Below are 18,996 nucleotides of genomic sequence, written 5' to 3'. Positions count from 1 at the left end.
ACAAAGCGAGGTTCCGTAACGAAGACGTATGTGCTAGTGGGAAAACTATCGAAACGACGGAGCACGTTTTAATACATAGCTTGCATTGACGTCACCGTGGCCGCCATCTTGGGGGACCAGCGGGTTGAGACGCTCCGTGAGCTTTTGTTCGAACGCGCCGAGCAAGAAACGGTGACGGCTCGCCATCAGATTTGTGCGGGTGCCCCCAAGCATCCTTCACACCAAAACCCCCGCGTTCCTTTGTGTTCCCCCTTGGCGCGGCTGGCGAACAAAAGAAAGCGGGGACCGAACACCTGGGTGTCCTCCTCTGCACTGACACACTCTAATGAGAAAAAAAAGTCGCGGTGGCCGCCATGTTGGGGACCCAGCGCAAAAAACCTGTCTTTGACGTCACGGGCAAGGCATGTATTGAATGTGAAGACATCCACCTGGGCTAGTATACGCAAGGACGTCACGTGACGTCACAGACAGGTTCTCTGCGCTGGTTCACAAAGGCCGCCACCGTGACCTTTTTATCTCATTAGTGTGTCATTTCAGCGGAGGACACCAGCCGTTCCTTCCCCGCGCGTTCTTTCGTGCTCACGCCGCTTTCTTCTGTTCGCCAGCTGTGCCAAGGGGGAACAAAAAGGATTGGAGGGCTCACCGGAACTAATCTGATGTCACCGTTTCTTGCTCCACGCGTTCGAGTAGGGTCCCTAGTTCGAGCAAGAGTTCACCCTGCGTCTCAACCAGTTGGTTCGCAAAGATGGCGGCCACGGTGACGTCGGTGCATGCCACATGCTACTTCCAGGTTCCGAACGGCATGCGCTTTATAAAACTTAGTCTTGATAGAGAAATAACCATATTCTAGGAGCTAGTGCAGAGTTTTCAAAAGATGGAACGCAGGAAAAACGCATGGCAACTGTTCCACTCACCCTCTCCCCTCCCCCTTTCCTCTCTTCCTCTGAAACGCGGGCTATACTCGCGGACAACTTTTCTTGGCAATGCAGAAAATGCTGCGGGGGCGGAGCTACTGCACATGTACTACTCCGCGGAGTAGACCGGTTCGGCGCGCTTTTCGAACTTAGTTTTGGTTTGTGAACCTTTCGTATCTCTTGTGACGGCCGTTCGATTATTCGAGCGGCCGTCACAGACTTAGACAGCCATTTGTTAGTGAAATTCGTCGCAAGCTCGTTCGGCGAGTCATCGGAAAAGCTGGAGGGTGACGATCGCTCTCCTGAAGACGAAGACGCCATTTTGACTGTGAGGTGCACGTAAAAGGTGCGACGTTTTCACGCGCCCAAAAACGCGAAATGAAACTTCATAAAGTAAAACAAATATAAATATCTTCCTGGTGCGTGCTGACCCTCTTTTCAAAGAGCATCCCGTAGAAAATAAAGTAATGTTGTTGTTTTTTATCTCACGCAGAAAACACGGACGCGATTGTGGGATTATGTTCTTCAGCGGCAGCACACGCGTAGTTCGGCTCTCTAGCCTTCCCTTCATTGCCAAGGAAAGTTGTCCGCGAGTATAGACATGCCGAAATTCTCTCCTGCGCAACACCGCGATGAGCTCGAGCGCATGCGCGTCCCCTCCCCTTCTCTCTCCTCTCCTACGCTGCCCCCCTCTCGCCCGCCTGTCGACCGCGTTCCCCGCTAACGACGCGCGTAGCGTCCCTCTTCGCGTTCCACGACGCGAGGTCGGTAGCATGCCCAACGAACGCCAACGGAACGCGATCGTGCAAGTGCTCCGGCTTCGCATAGCCTCATGGTCCCCTTTAGCGGGAGATGGTGTAATTTTTTTGCAACCTCCTTTTCTCATCGCATGCGGCGCGATGAAGTGCTCGCTTGAAACGCGACAAAAAGGAACCAGTGTTCTTTAAAAAGGACTCTGGTGAAAAGTATTTGCACGTGCAGTAAATGTTCGGAAATGGGAAAATGATACATTAAAGATTTTGCTGTAGTTGATATCGCCGGTTTCAAGTACCCGACCGAATACGAGCGAGCTAGAACGATCGCGCTTCATTGTTATCAAAACCGTCCGAGAAAAAGGAGCCGCTAATGTCACGTTGCTTTTTGCTTCGTTCAACTTAAACATCTGTACCTTGTTACACTATCAAGCCTCGGCTTAATCTAAAAGACTTCGGAAATCATGTGCACACGAAACCAATTAACTAATGATCGACTTACGATGCAAAGCCTCCCTCGGTGACAAATTTCTTCCTCCCCATAGAGTTAATATACTGACTCTAGAGGAAAAGCTCCCCATAGGGCCCATGCATTGAAACCTATAACCGCATGGGTTCCGCCATGATGGAACAAAACGATCGTTGCCAGCGTTGCCAGACCCTGAGACGCTCGCTATATTTGACGGTAGTAATCAGTTTTAATCTACCAACCTAAGCCAGCTACGCGCTGTTCAGAGAACATCAGCTGTGTTTTGATGCGTGAAGCAGTGTGTTAGTGTACGGTTGTCTGTGCAGCTGGTCCGGTTGATAACAGTTATTTCCACCTGTTTGTGCATGGTTTTTACTAGGCACTCCCTACCAAAGTTTCTCCGTTCGCTGGCACAAAGGTCACTCGACAGATTCGCAGCTCGAAGCAAAGTCCGTAGGCCGTGGTCGCGCGCTGATTCGACTTGCAATGGCGAGACACCTGTATCCACGTTCTTTTTCAGCTCATTGCTGCCGTACTTCAGCGCAGAGAGCCGTAAAGCAGAAAAATGTCGATTGCAGCATGCAGCGGCGAATGTGAGTGAGACATCTCCCGAAAGCTTCAATCGAAACTAAAGTTACACGACCCACGAAGCTTTATCGCCGTTAAAAGGTCTAAAAAAAATCGGTTGCGACTAGTTCGTACATAACTTTCAGGGCTTGTCTCATCTCTTCTTTGCCGTCCGTCCTGGTTTGCACTGGTGCGCTGAAGTTTCCAGCTCGAAAGAAAAAAGGGCTGTCACATGAAGTCGAGTGGTATGCGGCGACAGAAAACGCACACAACGGGGCACTATGACAACTACGAGATACACGTCGCGAACGAAGTTTCAGGGGCTTTAAGACGACGCGCAAACCGGTGCAATCGGCCGCAAGCACACACTCGCGTACTCGCGAGTGTTGATATGGTGGTGCCATCTAGTTAACCAGCATGCAAACGCTCCTTTCCGCGCGCAGTCAATTGCATAAATAGCCGTCGTATTCTTTCGTAGAAGTATTCAAAATAAACACAAAACAATATCCGCAAGTTTTTAATTGTGCAGATGCTTCTTTAGGATTGATATGTGATGGCAAGAATGACAACGTTCCAAGATGTCAGCGTTCTTGTGGTTATAGGTCTCGCGGCCCAGCTTTTCCTCTAGAGTCAGTATATTAACTCTATGTTCCTCCCGATACGACGCAGCCATCTCTCTCACCGTTTGATGTTGTCTTTCCCTCGTGGAACAAGAAAAAAGCCTTTCTCCTTTTTCACCGTCGTTTGAGCAGCCAACAACACCGCAAGTCGGCATAGCGCTGCAGCTGATGCCACCTTGATAAAGGTAAAAAGCCTACTGGTAGCGCAGATGTTTGCCTGTGGTTCCACGCTCCCCCATGGTGTCGTTTTTCTGCGAATGAAATTCACGGCGGTCATCGGATGGAGGGGAGGATGGTCACGAATATTTACAGCAGCCCAGAGGGGACTTTGACGGTGCCCAAGAATCCTTTCATAAACTGCTGGCAGTGGCGCGCTGTGTGTGTCCCTCTCTTCTTGTCTGGTGGTGGTGGTGGTGGTACTGGTTTGAAGAGGAAAAAGCGCCTAATTTCTGCAGCCCGGTCGGGAGCACGGTGCAGCGCCTGCGGGAAAGGGAGATGGGATGACAGTGGATAGGAGAGAGAAGGTTAGAGGTGTGGAGGCACAGAGGTCATCAGTACGAAGAGCCTTCGTTGGAAATGTGCACAGGGGGGGGGGGGGGGGGGGGCAGCAGAACAGGGCAAAGTTATGTGGGGAGAGAGAGAGCACGGGGATGAGATTCTCCTTTACCTTTTTCACAATTGTCTGCTCTTTCGTAGAAAAAAAAATACAGACCTTCCTTCGCAGCTCGTGAGGGCATATAACCTTTTTTCAAAGCATTGGAATGCTCCACCTACTGAAAATTCAAAAGGACGGACACACTATTTCCTCCTATTTACACTGGGTTTTTTTCTGAATGTCCCCCCTTGGGTCCCAATGAAATCTCCCTTCTACTCTCGGGAGCGTGACGACGATCAATTTCGGCTTTTACCGCCACACTCAACAAGGCAATGCTCACTTCCGAGAACGTCCTTCCAAGGTCATTTAACCTCCACTGCGCCATTGGATGTACCTAAAATCCCTAGATTTTTCCCTGTTCTTTCTTAAGTACCGACAACCATTCAAGCGCCGCCGACGAATCTCATTGGCTAACGCTCGTTTTCGGTAGCCATGTTCTTCCTAACGCTTTTCCAGCACCCGGTCATAACCCGGTGAAACGCGTCCCCCTTTCACTAACGACAGGGGGTTGACGGGAGGAGAAAGGCGCGTCGCGTTAGCATATTGTCCGCTGAAAGATGCATGGCTAATGTACTTAGACGCACATGGCTTTGTAAATCTTCCAAGTTAGGAAGAAAATGGCGGCAGACGCCAGCTGCCCGTGAGAGAGGGCCGGGAGAGGAGGCAGTTGTCGGTACTTAAGTAAAAAGGAAAAATCTAGGGACTTCAGATGTACCGAGTGCGACGATTGGGTGCCAAGCTTTGCTCAAAGGCCTCAATGAGCACTCTCAGGAGTTGCCTTCCGGCCAGGAGCCTTCGACGCAGCAGTGAGGAAGACGTACTGTGATGTTGGGAGATCAAAAGTAAAGAGATGTTTGCTTGATTACGTATTGGTAGCGGATGCCTCTTTCAGCCCGGCTTATATGTGTTTCGGACGATTGCTGTATGGGACCACCTCCGTTCCACACCAGGGAGAAGGTGAGGCCAGCCCGTCAGATTTGGTCAGATCCTCCAAACAACCACCACATAACTGCACCAATAAGTGCCAGGCAAATTACTCGATGGGGCCGATCGTTATCTTCTTCGTAATAATAATAATAATATCCGGGGTTTAACGTCCCAAAACCACCATATGATTATGAGAGACGCCGTAGTGGAGGGCTCCGGAAATTTCGACCACCTGGGGTTCTTTACCGTGCACCTAAATCTAAGTACACGGGCCTCAAACATTTTCGCCTCCATCGAAAATGCAGCCGCCGCGGCCGGGATTCGATCCCGCGACCTTCGGGTCAGCAGTCGAGCGCCATTACCACTATACCACCGTGGCGGGGCGTTATCTTCTTCGTAGTGGCGGTGACAATGCGACATCTACGAGGTCATTCCAGACGCATGGTGACCGATCCCTGCACCTGGAGACGTATTCCAAGAAAGGGCTGAGCGTGTCATCAGTGCAAGCCCCCTCCTCTGGCTCGCTTCAGCTCAGTCGGAAAGGCGGCCCCACAGTAATTGTTGGGGAAAGAGGTCGTTTTGTCGTACTCGCGTGCCTTCACTGGAATTAGGAGCGGTAAAAGTACAATGAGCGAGAAAACCAGTCTGCGACGGAGAGCTTTTGGTTGGAAAACAACCTTGCAGTAAAGCCGCCTTGCAGATTTTTGCAAATGGTCCTGGTGGTGACCTGTAGCACCCTCTTGGACCATGTGTCTCTGACAAAGAAAAAAAAAGGAAGGTTCCTTTCTTGCTGCCGCTGTAATGGCCACGCGTATTTCAACGACCTTCCACTTAGTAGACTAGCGGTTTGGCTAAAGTGTTCTAGAACACTATAGTTTGGCCTCATTGGTTTGCCAGTTCTACTGAAGTGACATAGCGCGAAGCAGTATGGGGAACACAGCAACAACAAAGACGAGCGCTTACTTCCAAATCAAGATTTAATGTTTCCCACAGATATAGGAAAAGTAGAAAGAAGAATGAACAAAACAAGCAATGCGAAATGCAACACAAAAAGACCCCCCTCCGAGCGCCGTGTGACCGCGCTGGCGTCTTCCAGAAATGCTACGTCTTACGCGTATGGGACAAGCGTATAATACCTCTGAAACATGGGCAAAAGTACTTTGCAGTAAACCCCATTTGTTGCCCTGAAGGGCCCTTTGGAGAAATAGTTTGCGCTGATGACACACGGCACCGCACTAAGTTCTCTAGGTGGTTTGTGGCCTCCAGGGGGGGGGGGGGTTGGGAGGGGTTCAACCCCCCCCCCGAAGTTTTTCAGTTTTGCTTGCGTATATATACACGCGCAGATAGAAACGCACGCACGAACATACATAAAGTATGGTTGAACCCCCCCCCCCCCCCCGAAAGAAATTTCTGGCTACGCCCCTGGTGGCCTCCGCGGTTAGCGTCGGTTTCTCGGATGTGCGTCGCAAAAAAAGAAAGAAGAGAAAAAAAGCACTGTATGCTCGTTAAATCGGCTCGAGAGAACACATTTTTAAAACCACGCTGTTGGTTGGCACCCATTATGCAGACTACAATGCACCACACTATCGACAAAGCAAATGACACTGCCGGAATTCAAAATGGCGGCGCTAGCGACGTGATGCGGGCGTACGAAGGAAGACGTCACTGCCACAGCAGTGCATCTTTGGGGGGCCACGCATATTTACAAAGTCACAGAGGGGATTAGCAGACAGCTGGTGAGCCTTCGTTGAAAGGCTGCATTGTTGAGTTCTGCACACTGTATGCGATAGAATACCCTAATGTGGATGCGGAATCCGCTTTCCCGAAAAGGAACATTGCCGGGAGGGATGGGTGCATTCCTCGCCGCAGCGGCTTAAAAAATTCCGCCTGCTGAAAAATGGCGCCGGGGGGAAGGGCCACTCGCAATGGGCCAAAGGGGTGTGGACTGCTGTTGGTGTCCACTGCAGTCGGAAACAATCAGTCGTGTTAACTGACACACACGGGGTTACATTACTGCACAACATAAAAGCGAAACAATTTTATTTCTGAGGCTCTGTATTACAAAATAACAGGTTTGTCAAAAGAGGCCAAGGCGACTTCAGTTTCTCTTGAATGCCGTTTTGATATTTCTTTCAACTCCATGTCTTTCACTACGGGCACTTTGTCTTGCGCTGCCCTGCGCTGAAGAGCTTTACCACCAGTGTAACCTGCAAAAGCAACATGATGCTTACATTGTCAGAACATTGTAAATCAATGTCAATAAGATGTACATATTGCAGCTACATGTCATCAAGTAAATTACTAAACTCACATTGAAATAAGCATAATGGTTTCAAAGGAGAAATGCAGGCTGAGAACTCAATACTACACTACAGGGCTGGCAACGACAATCTAAGTTGCACATATATTCAGAAATTATCATGCAGCAAAAACTGGGAAGCTTTCAATGTTCTTCAGTATGACCGACACAATAAGCAAGCTGTGGCTCATGCTATTAAATGTGGAGATGCGTGGCATGGTAAGGAGAAAAGACTGCATGTTCTGCTGTTGCTGAAAATACGCTACATATCAGAAGGTGTATCACAGTGGCAACATTATCAAGGCTGAGAAGTGATACCACATCCCTGAAAAGTCTTTTTATGACATCCTCAAATAGGACTCCGTGTACGCACATGCCCTTTATGGCGCGCCCGCGGGAAACAAAATACTGGTTATAATGCAGCTGCCAGAAAATTCCGCATAAAAGTGAGCAATGGTGTAGCCAGGGTGTGGTGGTGGCAAAAACTTTTAACGCCGAGGGGTTGGCACACCCGGACACGTGCCCTTCCCGAAATGTCTGCCTGCCATAAAACGTAAAACGACACTCGAAAACATCCACCTGCCAAGACGCCACATCTTCGGTTGACGGGTGTGTCATCACCGAAAAAAGTCAACAGTTTCGCCACAAGGGCGAAGCAATGAATGCGATAGCAATAAATTTTAATGTTACACGAAGAAAGGCTAGCAGCTCACTCCTTTAGGAAACGCGGCCGCTGCAGCGAGCGAAGTGACCTTCGTTGTCTGTGGCTTCAAAGCAAACTTTGCCACGAGAGCACAAAGCTATGAGCCATCTGTTGATCCCCTTCGGAGATAAGCGCGCGGCCACAGGCGACCACGCCGTGTGGCACGCAGCCCCCCATCGGGCTCCTATCTCCACGCACCGAGACCCGCGACGAAAGACGGGCGGGAAGGCGCCCTTTTATACCGCACCCTTAGGCCCTTTGCACCATCTCGCGGTCAATTAAGCAAGACGGATGTCGCATTTCCTCTCCGCCAGATGCGCGTTCGTCGGCTTGCTCGCAAGCTTATGGCGAATTCCATTGCAGATTCGGAGCACTTCTGGTAGCAGTTTTTCTGCTTCATTCGGAGCAATTCTTTTCCATTGGTGGATTGAGAGTGCTCCCTGTATGTTTCATTGGCAGATCTGGAGCTGCTCCGCCGCCAGATTCACTCCACGGAGCAGCTCTCCCTACTCCGCGAAAAGCGGCGGATTCGACCGGAAGTCGCGAATTCCCCGCGTGTGCGCAGAGTGTGGCGTACCGCGTGCGCGATGCAATGCGATCTCCGATCGCGCCTGTTTTCTCCGCTCGCGCCCGTGAAGGCGAAAACGACGCGAAACGCGAGGAATGCTGGGCGCTTGCGAAACAGATGTACGCTAGCGCCCCCTACCTTTGCTCTGGCGAGGGCGCTTATGCTCCATTGGCAGATTTCCCTCAGTTGCTCTCCGCCGGAGTGGAGTGCTCCGGCGCAGAGTTCGTCGGCCACTCCGAATCCGCCAATGGAACATGCGACGCGCAGGGTGATGACATGGAATCGGACTTCATACGGGAAATCACGGCGACGGCAAAAACGCACAGTGTCCTTATAATTGCTATCGCAAAAAAAAACAAAAAAAACTAACGCTATTTTGTTTATGGTGCGGATATTCGCGACGCCGGCACCTTATGTTGCAAGCGGTTTATGCGTATGCAGCCCAAAAATCGTACCACACGCCTGTTTCCATGGAAACTTGTGTGCGGTGTTAACTCTATGCTTTCTCACACGATCACAGAGAGGCGCTTATTTAATGTGCACTGTGCGTCAAGGGTGAGGTAAACAAATCTGTCTTTGTTGCGATCAAAATTTGGCAGTTTGTGTAAGGTTCACACCAGCATTATACTACATGCGCGTGTCTAACTAGGATGCAGCCACTGATAAGTCTGCTAGGGTGTGAGGACTGAGATGTGTGTGTGTGTACACAGGGTATGTCCGAAAATTAATGTCAGTGAGTTGATTAAAAAGATGCATTGATCAGATCAGTACAAGATTAAAGGTTTCAAAATAGGCTCCCCCTGCGACGATACATCGCTTCCAGTGAGATTTTTAGGCATCAAAGGCGTCACGGTAGGTCTCTTCTGGAATGTCCTTTAAAGCCTTGGTGCAAGCCTCTTTGACTTTGTCAACTATCGCGAAATGATATCCTTTAATGGGAGTTTTCAAGCGCGGAAACAAAAGGAAATCTGGGGGTGCCATGTCAGAACTGTATAGGCAGCTGGGGAACCCGTGGCACCTTTGAATCGACAAGGAAGCGGGTCAAAACGAAGGCGGTGTGGAGTGGCGCGTTGCCATTGGTGATGGTCGTTGACGCCCGTCCAGCGCGGGCTTCATTGACGACCTCTTTACGACAAGGTCTTATGCCACCGGTACACTTGACGTTATGACTAACAATCATCACCAAAGGTCTTTATCATAACTTCCGCTTTGGGTTCGTCGACTTTCACACAAAACTTGATCGCAATCCTTTGTTGCGACGAGCGCTGCATTCTGGCTTTCACGGGAAATGAAAACGACTTTCACGGAAAAGTCTCTCCTTATAGTATCGAGATGGTAGCATACTACAGTGCAACAGTACGTGCGTAAGCTAACTCCCCCCCTCCACCAATATCAAGCGGTCCTAGCCTGCTGTAAGGTATGGACGCTTTACAATTTAATCACACTGACATTACTTTTCGGACAAACAATTTCGGACACCATATATATATATATATATATATATATATATATATATATATATATATATATATATATATATATATATATATATATATATGGTTTTTTTAGCCAATACACATTTTTTGTAAAAATTCTGACAGTCACGTTAGAGTAGTTTTCAAACACGTACTTTATGTCGAGGAGGAAGTACTTTTTTGCCGCAACTAAATTTACATTGACGAGACTATTTAACAAAGACTTGTTAATTATCTTTTTAATTATTCACATGAGGGCTGCAGTGCCACGTTATGGCATACCCATTTTTTTAGAAATCGCGATAGTTGGACGCAATTCGAGATATTCATAACCGAATTTTAAGGGCGAAATCGAAACTGATCGCGCCTGGCGCGCAGATTCCTGTGGTAGCATTTACAGGGACAACAAACAACCACCGCCCCTAGCGCAATTTGGTGCGTAAAAGCGTTACCGAGTGTTGAGCCCGTCTTTCCGGGCATGGGCACGGCGTGCAGCCTCATCAAAATAAAACTAGGGTCGTCACTAGGGCGGCTACATCTTTTAACGCGATAGCGTTACAGCGCACGCCCAATAAAAAGCCGTCTGTGTCAAAATTAGAAAAAAAAAATCACTGCCTTTTTTCACACATTTATCCCCGGGAAAATATATTTAAATTGGATTCAGTGCAATGGTAGCTTCGTTAATTCGAGTTGATGACAACATTGAACCCTATGGGCACCTGCTGGGGAATGTTGGAAATTTCTTCGTTAGATCGGGAAATCCGTAAAAATCGGGTTTCGTTAGATCGAATTTTAATTGTATAGCAATATATGAGAGAATGTTAAAAACGCTGGTGGTCTGTCCCTCAAATACTTTAGGCATAAAAATTTTAAGTATGCTTGCACCAAAATAAGTAAGGTGGGACGACGGCTACTATACTTTTTATTGCGATAGCAATTATAGACACTCAAATCGAAAATGCGCCGTAGTCACTGTGGTGGTCCGTACAATGTCTGAGAAAGGATTTTATAGCGTCGGCGTGTGGTACACTGTGGAATCGATATAATGCAATACGAGAGAGCGCGTCGTCATCATGCGCACAAAGGAGGGGAGATTGCCGAGCGCTTCCAGACAGAGGTGGAGGGGCAGGTGAGCGCGGTGGAGGGAGAGGGGGGAGGGAGAGCGCGTCTCTCATCCATCTTCAATGCTGTTCCTTGTGCCTGTTTATCCATTGTGTCATCTTTTGTCCCCGTCTATGCCTGTCATCAACCACCTCCTTCACTAATGATGTTCAAAGGAGACATTGCCACCCTTGTTTCTACTTCAGTCAGGCCCGCATGAGGAGGTCAAAGTCGAAAAATGCGGCACCCTTGGCAATGCAAAGCTCGTAAAAAGTGGCGCGTGCGCCATATCTTGCAAATATTCTGTGGCGGTTCCCAAGGCTGAGTGAGCAGAGGGGGCCGGTAGCGCTGCGCGACTGTTTCCGCTGGCAACCCTGGATCTCCGCGAGCCTGAACGTTGCATGCAGCTCACGCTGTCTCAAAAAAGCGAGAAGCAACTCAATGTCTTCTTAAGGCGATTGACTTAAGTGCCTCATGAGACGCGAAATGAGACCGTCCGGCGGCGTTGACAACACTGTGAAGCAAAAGATCATCATCATCATCAGCTACAGCATCAACAAAGATACTGGCCTCGAAACGGGCGTGCGCTACAAAAACTAACGTAAGCTCCTTAGCTCCCATGATAATTCTGATAGCTTGCGAAAGATATGGAGAATCAGAATTACACAGAGAGTGATAAAGATAGGGAGAGATAGATAGAAGCTTGTATAGATAACGATAGATAAGGTTGAATAACAAATTACAATGGTAGATCGAAGTATACAAAGGCACATAGAGTCACGTGGATACAGATATTACCGATATATAAGGACAAGAGGACATAGAAGGTGGAGAGTAATGAGAACTGATAACATTGATATACATAATAATAATAATAATAATAATAATAATAATAATAATAATAATAATAATAATAATAATAATAATAATAATAATAACACACTTGAAAGGGAGAGAATCGCAAACGAAATGAAGTCAACGTGTGAAGGCTGTCGCCGTCAAAGTCGCCTTAAAAATCAATAAGGGACTCCAAGGAGTTTTGCTCGATTCCACTTGTGCTGTTAATCCCACTGGCATAGTGAAGGCCAGTGTTTGTAGTCATCGAGTGCGATATGTTCGTGTATGCTTGTGCATGCGGACACATTCGTTATTTTAATTAGTGCACAAATGTTGACAGCAATACATAAAACTGAGCAAGCTATGGTCTTTTTCATAGCTGGCACATGCATTGCCATCATTATCAGCGTTTTGCCTTTTGGCAAAACACTGGAGTTTTCCCCTTTCCCCTGTGACATTTCCCCTTTCCGTTTTCCTCGGGTTCATTCCATTCAAGCAGTACAGTCATTATCATTCAAGAAACACTCTCACTCCATTACATGCTGAAATCATGCACTGAACAGCAGCTGCTAAGATGAGGGAAGCCAGCACTACTTATCACAGTTTATAACTGCACAATTTCAGCACACCGACAAGGTAATGAATGTATAAACTCACAGCTCTGTCTCTGTTACAAAGCAGACTCATTACAAGGTGAAAGCAATGCGAGAATGGTTACCTAGCAATCCAGCACCGAGTGCACATCCAAGGGCCATCTTGGTGCCTATAACGAGGCCCACGGGACCCCCCAAGGTCAGACCCACCAAAGCCCCTGTTACTGGCAGGAGAGCTCTGCGCAGCTTAGCTGCTCGTGCCAGGTGTGTAACAGCATGTTCGACTTGTTCATCAGCCTGTGTCACATTGTCCTCTATCGTCTCAACTTTCTCTCTCTGGGCCTGCATGATGCAAATACAATTCACTAATGCATGATTGGCCACTCATTCTAATCAAGAAAAGCATGCAAGCTGAAGATATGTTGCACATGTTTAAATACTGTACTATAAAAGTAACGCATAAGCCATGAGCGAAACAGTCAAAGTACATAATGAAGTGATAAGGTTTATAATAAAAGCTGGCTACTTTAAGTTAACCTGTTGTCTTTCTTATGAGGTTTACCAGAAGTTTCAAAATTGATAATATGAAATCAGGATGAGTACGTTGTCTGAACGGGCATGCCTCTATAAAAAAAAAATTATGATTCAGTGCACTTATCACCTTTGTGCCATAATATGGCACCACCAATGAAAGATAAAGATTTTCCCCCGAAATTTTTATGGAAAATGTTGCAGATGCAGATGTGATCAATATTATGACTGGTACAAGATTCCACATTCAGGCAAAACTTGCAAGGAATACAATGATAGCGAATGATATTGAACACAAAGTGACGCCAACATAATCCAAAGGCAACAGGAAGGGTCCCAACACAAGACACCTCACAATACATGAAAAGTAAAGAGAGAAACATGAGGTAGATTTGTTCAACCTTGCACAAGCACAACAGAAATTCCAGCAAAACAGAGTTTCAGACAAAGAGGCCGTTGTAACCATCGCAAACATTTTTTTGAAAAGTTGCTTTCAGTTGCTGTGGAACCTCCTTGCAGCCCTTGTGCACACACCTGACTGGTTTCACACATATACACCAAGCCATTGTTAGGTCAGCAGCAGTAGTGTTGAGTGTACGATAACTTATTATCAATGCTCTCAAATAAACAACTCTCAAACGAATGAAAATTCTGGGCTTCTACATGCCAAAACCATGATTTGATTATGAGGTACAGAGTAGTGGAGGACACCAGATTAATATTGGCCACTTGGAGTTCCATTAACATTTACCAAATGCACTGTACACCAGGATTTGTGCACTTCATCCCCCATCATAATGCAGCTGCCATGGCAAGAATATTATCCTGCACCATCATGCTTAGCAACATAGTGTCATAACCATTGAGCCACTATGATGGGTACCTATGAACTTATAATGGCAGTTTCAATAGTTGATCATAAATGTGGAAGGCCATCTGCATATGTATGAAAAGTTTCAAGCAGAAATGTTGAGCTGTTAGCTTATAGCAACCATTTGAAAATTGAATTCACAGTTTCAGGAACCATTTGGAAGGAATACTGACAGAATAATGTTTCTGATTTTTTTTCTTAATTACATATATTCGCTGTAGACATTGCGACTATGATATGGTTCATCAATTCCTTTGACACAATCATTAAATATATAATGATATGTTCAATATGTATACAGGGTGCAGCATGGCTTCCCACAATAGGATGTGTTTTATGGTACATCCCAAAAAGTAGTAGTGATAGCAGTGAAGAGGTGCAGAGGAGGTGGGTATGATGGGTAATGTCATCCGGCATTTCAGAGCACTCGGGCCCAAAACAATGTTTACTTACATAAACGAGGTTGCTGAAGCTGCTCACCAAATCATGAAGATCATGTAGATCCTGAAATAACAAGCAGAAAAAGATATGGACATAACCGTATACAAAAAAAAAAAAACTGAACTCTGCCAAATGTGCACTGCTAAGTTTACTAATCTATTTTCTAGGTGTTACCAAACACATCCAGGCAAGACCATAGCTCCGTATCTTCTTCAAGCTTTTCTTTCACTCAAGTACAACAAAGTGCCTGCAGTAGTACAATTTTGTCAAAAGAACTTCTTTTGTTCTGTTAAAAATAAATTTACTGCTAAATAAAAAATTTTTTAGCAGCACATAAATTTCTCCCTGTTGCTTGTCACAAGCACCACCGAAAATGAGAAAGAACGGTAGGACATTACCCTCTTCAATGAATTCCATGACTTAGAAGCAGCTGTGTTGTCGGGAATATGTTCAATGTAAAGTTTCTGCTGTCCTATTGAAGCGTCGTCTAGTGAAGGCATGTCAACTTCAGGAACATTTGCAGGTATGACTCCACGTGAGGATATTTCAGGCTGACCAAAGAAGTCAACCGCAGGACTAGCAGGCAAACATACTTCTGGAATGACAAAAAATAAACTATGTAAAGAAACACTTAAAAAAAAATAAGTTGCAATTAAGAGCGCACTACAACCATGAATTTACCTGTAAATGAGCGCACCTCCTCAAGAGTTGCCTCTGAAGCTGGTCGTACTAAGCGTTCAAACTGCTGTAGGTCATTCGGGTCTACCTGATTACTTAGTGTTTCCAGCTCATACAGTACAGCTTTAAGCTGCTGAACAGTAAGGGATGCTTTGATTTGTTCATCATGTAGTTTGTCCCACTGATTCAGTTTCTGACACTGAAATGCAAAAAAATATAATCATTCACTGAATTAGTACATAGCAGCCCAATAATATTATCAGAATATTAAAAAAAATGAATTTTTTGGCAGCCTGAGCTCAGAACACAGAACTTGACAGGACTGCACAGCTGGCAAGTGTCAAGTGTATAACGGTTAGAAAACAAGACAAGAGATATGAGCTTGGAGGTTGGTATAAGCAAACATAGCCAGATATAAGCTAGATAAGTTTTTTGCACCACCTCTCATAAACAAGCAGTGCCTCCCACCTCATGCAATCCCACTATGACAAACCACTGGTGCACAGTGAGGGGTGCGCAGAGGAATCCAGATGAGTCGAATCGGGTGCAGGATAAAGAGGGTTCACAATGTTTCTTTAGACTAGTAATGGCAGTGTCAGTGTCAACTCATCCACTGAGAAATGCTTGAGAGACACCATCAATGCTGCACAATACCGAGAGCAAGTCAGCGATGCAGAGCCATTGAATAAAAGTGCCCAAAACTAGCACCAATGTCTCATTCTTCCACTTGAAAATGCACATATGCGCAGTGCAAAAATGTGCACATTAGCTGTTGCAGATGCTATGACCTGTGAGTTCTTTACTCCATCTAGCCTATTCAGTAAACCCAAATCCCTCGGAATGCAACAGACTACATTGGATTTCATTTTGGTCAAATGCACTCTGAGGAAGAGCTTTCAACAATCAGGAAGAGATTCAAAATTACAGCGATGACTACTCTTAATAGGAAAATTGGCAGTTTTCCAGAAATGTAAATTCCCCGGACATTGTAAATTCATCATGAACAGGGGTTACATGTGGTCAAAGGATCCCATAGTTTACATTTATGAATCAATTTTTCTGCCATATAGAAAAGTTAACACATGCACTAAATCAATCCATATACAAATGAAAATCACTAACCACACTGCCTGCTCTGATGCAATACTTTCAAGCTGTGCTGTGCAAGACTGAAAACAAACTCTGAAAACCGTATTTCCTACGATTAATTATAAGCATATTGTATCAGGCACGTAGGCAAGGGGGGGGCCCGGGGGGCCCGGGCCCCCCCCGAAATTTTTCCAGCCCTCTATATTCCCAGGCAACTTTTTTTTTTGTTTTTGCCATGGAAAGATTGTCTTTCGAACAATTAGGCCTTGGGCCCCCCCCGAACAAAAAATCCTGGCTACGTGCCTGTATTGTATACTGTGTGTGAAGGACCCAGGAAACAAGCACTTTTGAATTTCGCCATTAAAATATTGGTCCAATGGCAAGTAAATGAAACCACAAACTTTTATTAACGAGTAGTGAAGTTAGTGAAATAAAATTTGAGGCTACAATATAATTTTTTCTCCAGAACTCAGATGCACTGCATATATGCTGTTATATTTAAATTTAACAGCAGCAAGGTGTTGGCTTTTCTGCGTACATTTTCTCTATACACTAACATTCTGCAACAATTTATCCAACTGCTTATATCACTATTCAACCAATGCAGGGTGCAGGTAAGTAGCCAAAAAGTGTCCATTTGTTATACGAATTTTGCTCCTGAACAACAGTAAGACGTAGTCAAGTAACTATAATCCGCAGCTTTTATAGCGTTCAAGCATTCCGAGTGAGCATTAGACCCTCTCCATTCAATGAGACATTCTCATTGAATTTCTTCTAATATTTGAAAGGAAGCAAGATTGTCGCGCCCTAAAAAGCAAACTAGATAGATATATTACTATTTGCTTCGTTTTTTTTTTTTTTTTGCCAGGGCTGGGCAAGTACAAACTGACCTTGCATATACTGCAGAGTCTGGGAAGCTTGTGTAATTAGACTGCACAACATATGTAAAGGCCCTTGGATGGTGTTTCACGTTTCAAAGCAACACAGCAGCTACGAATCACCGCAGTGGTTAGCTCCCTGAATCGTCGTAACGCAAAGCTGACAGCATAGCGCGCTTTACTAAACCACAAGTACGCTTACGCATTTATGACTCTTCCAGTTCACAAATGTACCCATATTTTGATGACTCAATATTTCAAGAAAAAACTGAGAAGTTTTAAGTTTTAACCAACGTGTAACTTTTTCGAAACGAATTCTCCCTCGATTTGATGAAACTTGCAAGTCACGTCATCCACGTTGCAAATGCGCAATTCGTAACCATGCCACATTAACGAGAAACAACGTCACATTAACCATAACACCAGCTACAATAAACGCATACTTTATTAGATTACAAGACTATACGATGGCTTTATTTGTCAGCTACTTCCTACACATCGGACGTACTGAAGTCGTTAGCACTTCTACTTCATGTGAGCAAAGGAATGTGATTGTTCGCGGTCTTTATTACTTTACATCCTGTACAATTCCTGAAATTTCATAGCTTCCACAATTTAAGTTAACCTGCGACATGCTTTCTTTCACATAAGGGAATAAAAACACATTAGATTTTCGTGCGCATTAAACCGACCTTTTCGATGATACTTCGCTGCTTCGAAAGAATGTCGAGGTGGTGTGGAATCGCTACTTTAGTGATCCGGTGAACTGCAAGCTTTACTCTCCGCAGTGGGAACTTCACGCAAGGTTCCGTTGCATATCCGTCACCTGAGCCACCTCTTGCATGAGAATCTACCATTGTGTCCGCTGTAACCTGAGTGACCTGAGTAAATCAGGTTGCTGTCACTTGTCACACCGGGTGTCACTGTGAATAAAGTCAACGAATGTCCAGAGTAACCAATCACCTCCTTCTCTGTCCTAGAATCAGAAAACTGCGCCGAGTCATGTTCACTCGGGTAGACAAGATAAACATAACACAATACAAGCGCGATTACGCGGTCACTCGAAAATACTCGCAGCAAGAAAGGCCGATGACATCAGACAGGAAAATAATAGCAATAATAGTTCCAGCGCACTTTTTGCAAGCTTCGGAAGATGGCGCCACTATGCTGCTAAGCAATCATGCCGGTGGTCCAGCGGGGACTTGGCGGGAAATTTGCTGGTGGTTCAAACTGTTCAGCACGGACAGAAACCCTGCTGAACACAGATCGTGACTACCAGAAGTGGCTGGTGGGCCGAGCCATCAGAACTACGCGAATGTCAACGGTAGATCCGGACGAGAGGGCCCGCCCAGAGTTCTTTCGAAGTTTGGGAAATACAGTTCACATCATCATAATTGAATGCATGAAGCCAAGAGGGAAGATAAAGCAAATAAATGAAACGCATAATGTAAACGATTGTGAGCTGCACCAAGTTAGGAAAACGACAAGACGAAAGAAGACACCCAAAACAGATCGTTGCTGTAACCCCGGCTGGTCTGGAGGCGTGCGCACCTCCAGACCGGCCGTGGCTACAGCAACGGAGTGGCACGGCCACAGGATGGAGTGGACACCAAGCTTAGAACACTGGCGTAGACGAGGGGGGGGGGGGGGGGGAGTCGAATTCCTCGAAAATTGTCAATTTTGCATGTGCATCTGCCACTAATGCACATTAACTTTACACTATTTAAGTTGTTTTTTTCTTTATTCTTGCTAGTGGGGCTAGCTACTGCTGTTTATTATTTTTTTTGCATGCTACTGGTGAATCAGGCCCGTAGCCAGGAATTTTTTTCGGAGGGGGGGGGGGGCACTTGCTGAAAGCCTTGACTACTTGAGAAAAGCGCCTATTTTCATTATTTATTTTCGGTAAAACATTATGTATCATAAAATTTTTTTTTTTTTGGGGGGGGGAGGCCCGGGCCCCCCGGGCCCTCCCCCTGGCTACGGGCCTGTGGTGAATATATGTTCATGTTGCTTCATTTTAGTTTGGGT

General features: G+C 46.0%; 1 protein-coding gene across 1 annotated transcript; it reads right to left on the bottom strand.

Annotated features, from left to right (window-relative positions):
- Window positions 1-6,927: 6,927 nt before the first annotated feature.
- Window positions 6,928-18,050, bottom strand: LOC119378920 (syntaxin-17). The gene is made up of 6 exons (XM_037648003.2): window positions 17,661-18,050; window positions 15,005-15,200; window positions 14,722-14,918; window positions 14,336-14,386; window positions 12,606-12,822; window positions 6,928-7,111 (listed from the first exon to the last, which is right to left on the bottom strand). The coding sequence occupies exons 1-6, from the start codon at window positions 17,823-17,825 to the stop codon at window positions 6,963-6,965; spliced, it is 975 nt and encodes a 324-aa protein (XP_037503931.1). The 5' UTR covers window positions 17,826-18,050; the 3' UTR covers window positions 6,928-6,962.
- Between the last annotated feature and the right edge of the window lie 946 nt (window positions 18,051-18,996).

Source organism: Rhipicephalus sanguineus, chromosome 1 (genome assembly GCF_013339695.2).
Source record: "Rhipicephalus sanguineus isolate Rsan-2018 chromosome 1, BIME_Rsan_1.4, whole genome shotgun sequence".
In the NCBI taxonomy this organism is placed as follows: Eukaryota; Metazoa; Arthropoda; class Arachnida; order Ixodida; family Ixodidae; genus Rhipicephalus; species Rhipicephalus sanguineus.
The sequence above is the reverse complement of the archived record's forward strand: the minus strand, read 5'-3'. Positions and strand labels throughout refer to the sequence as shown.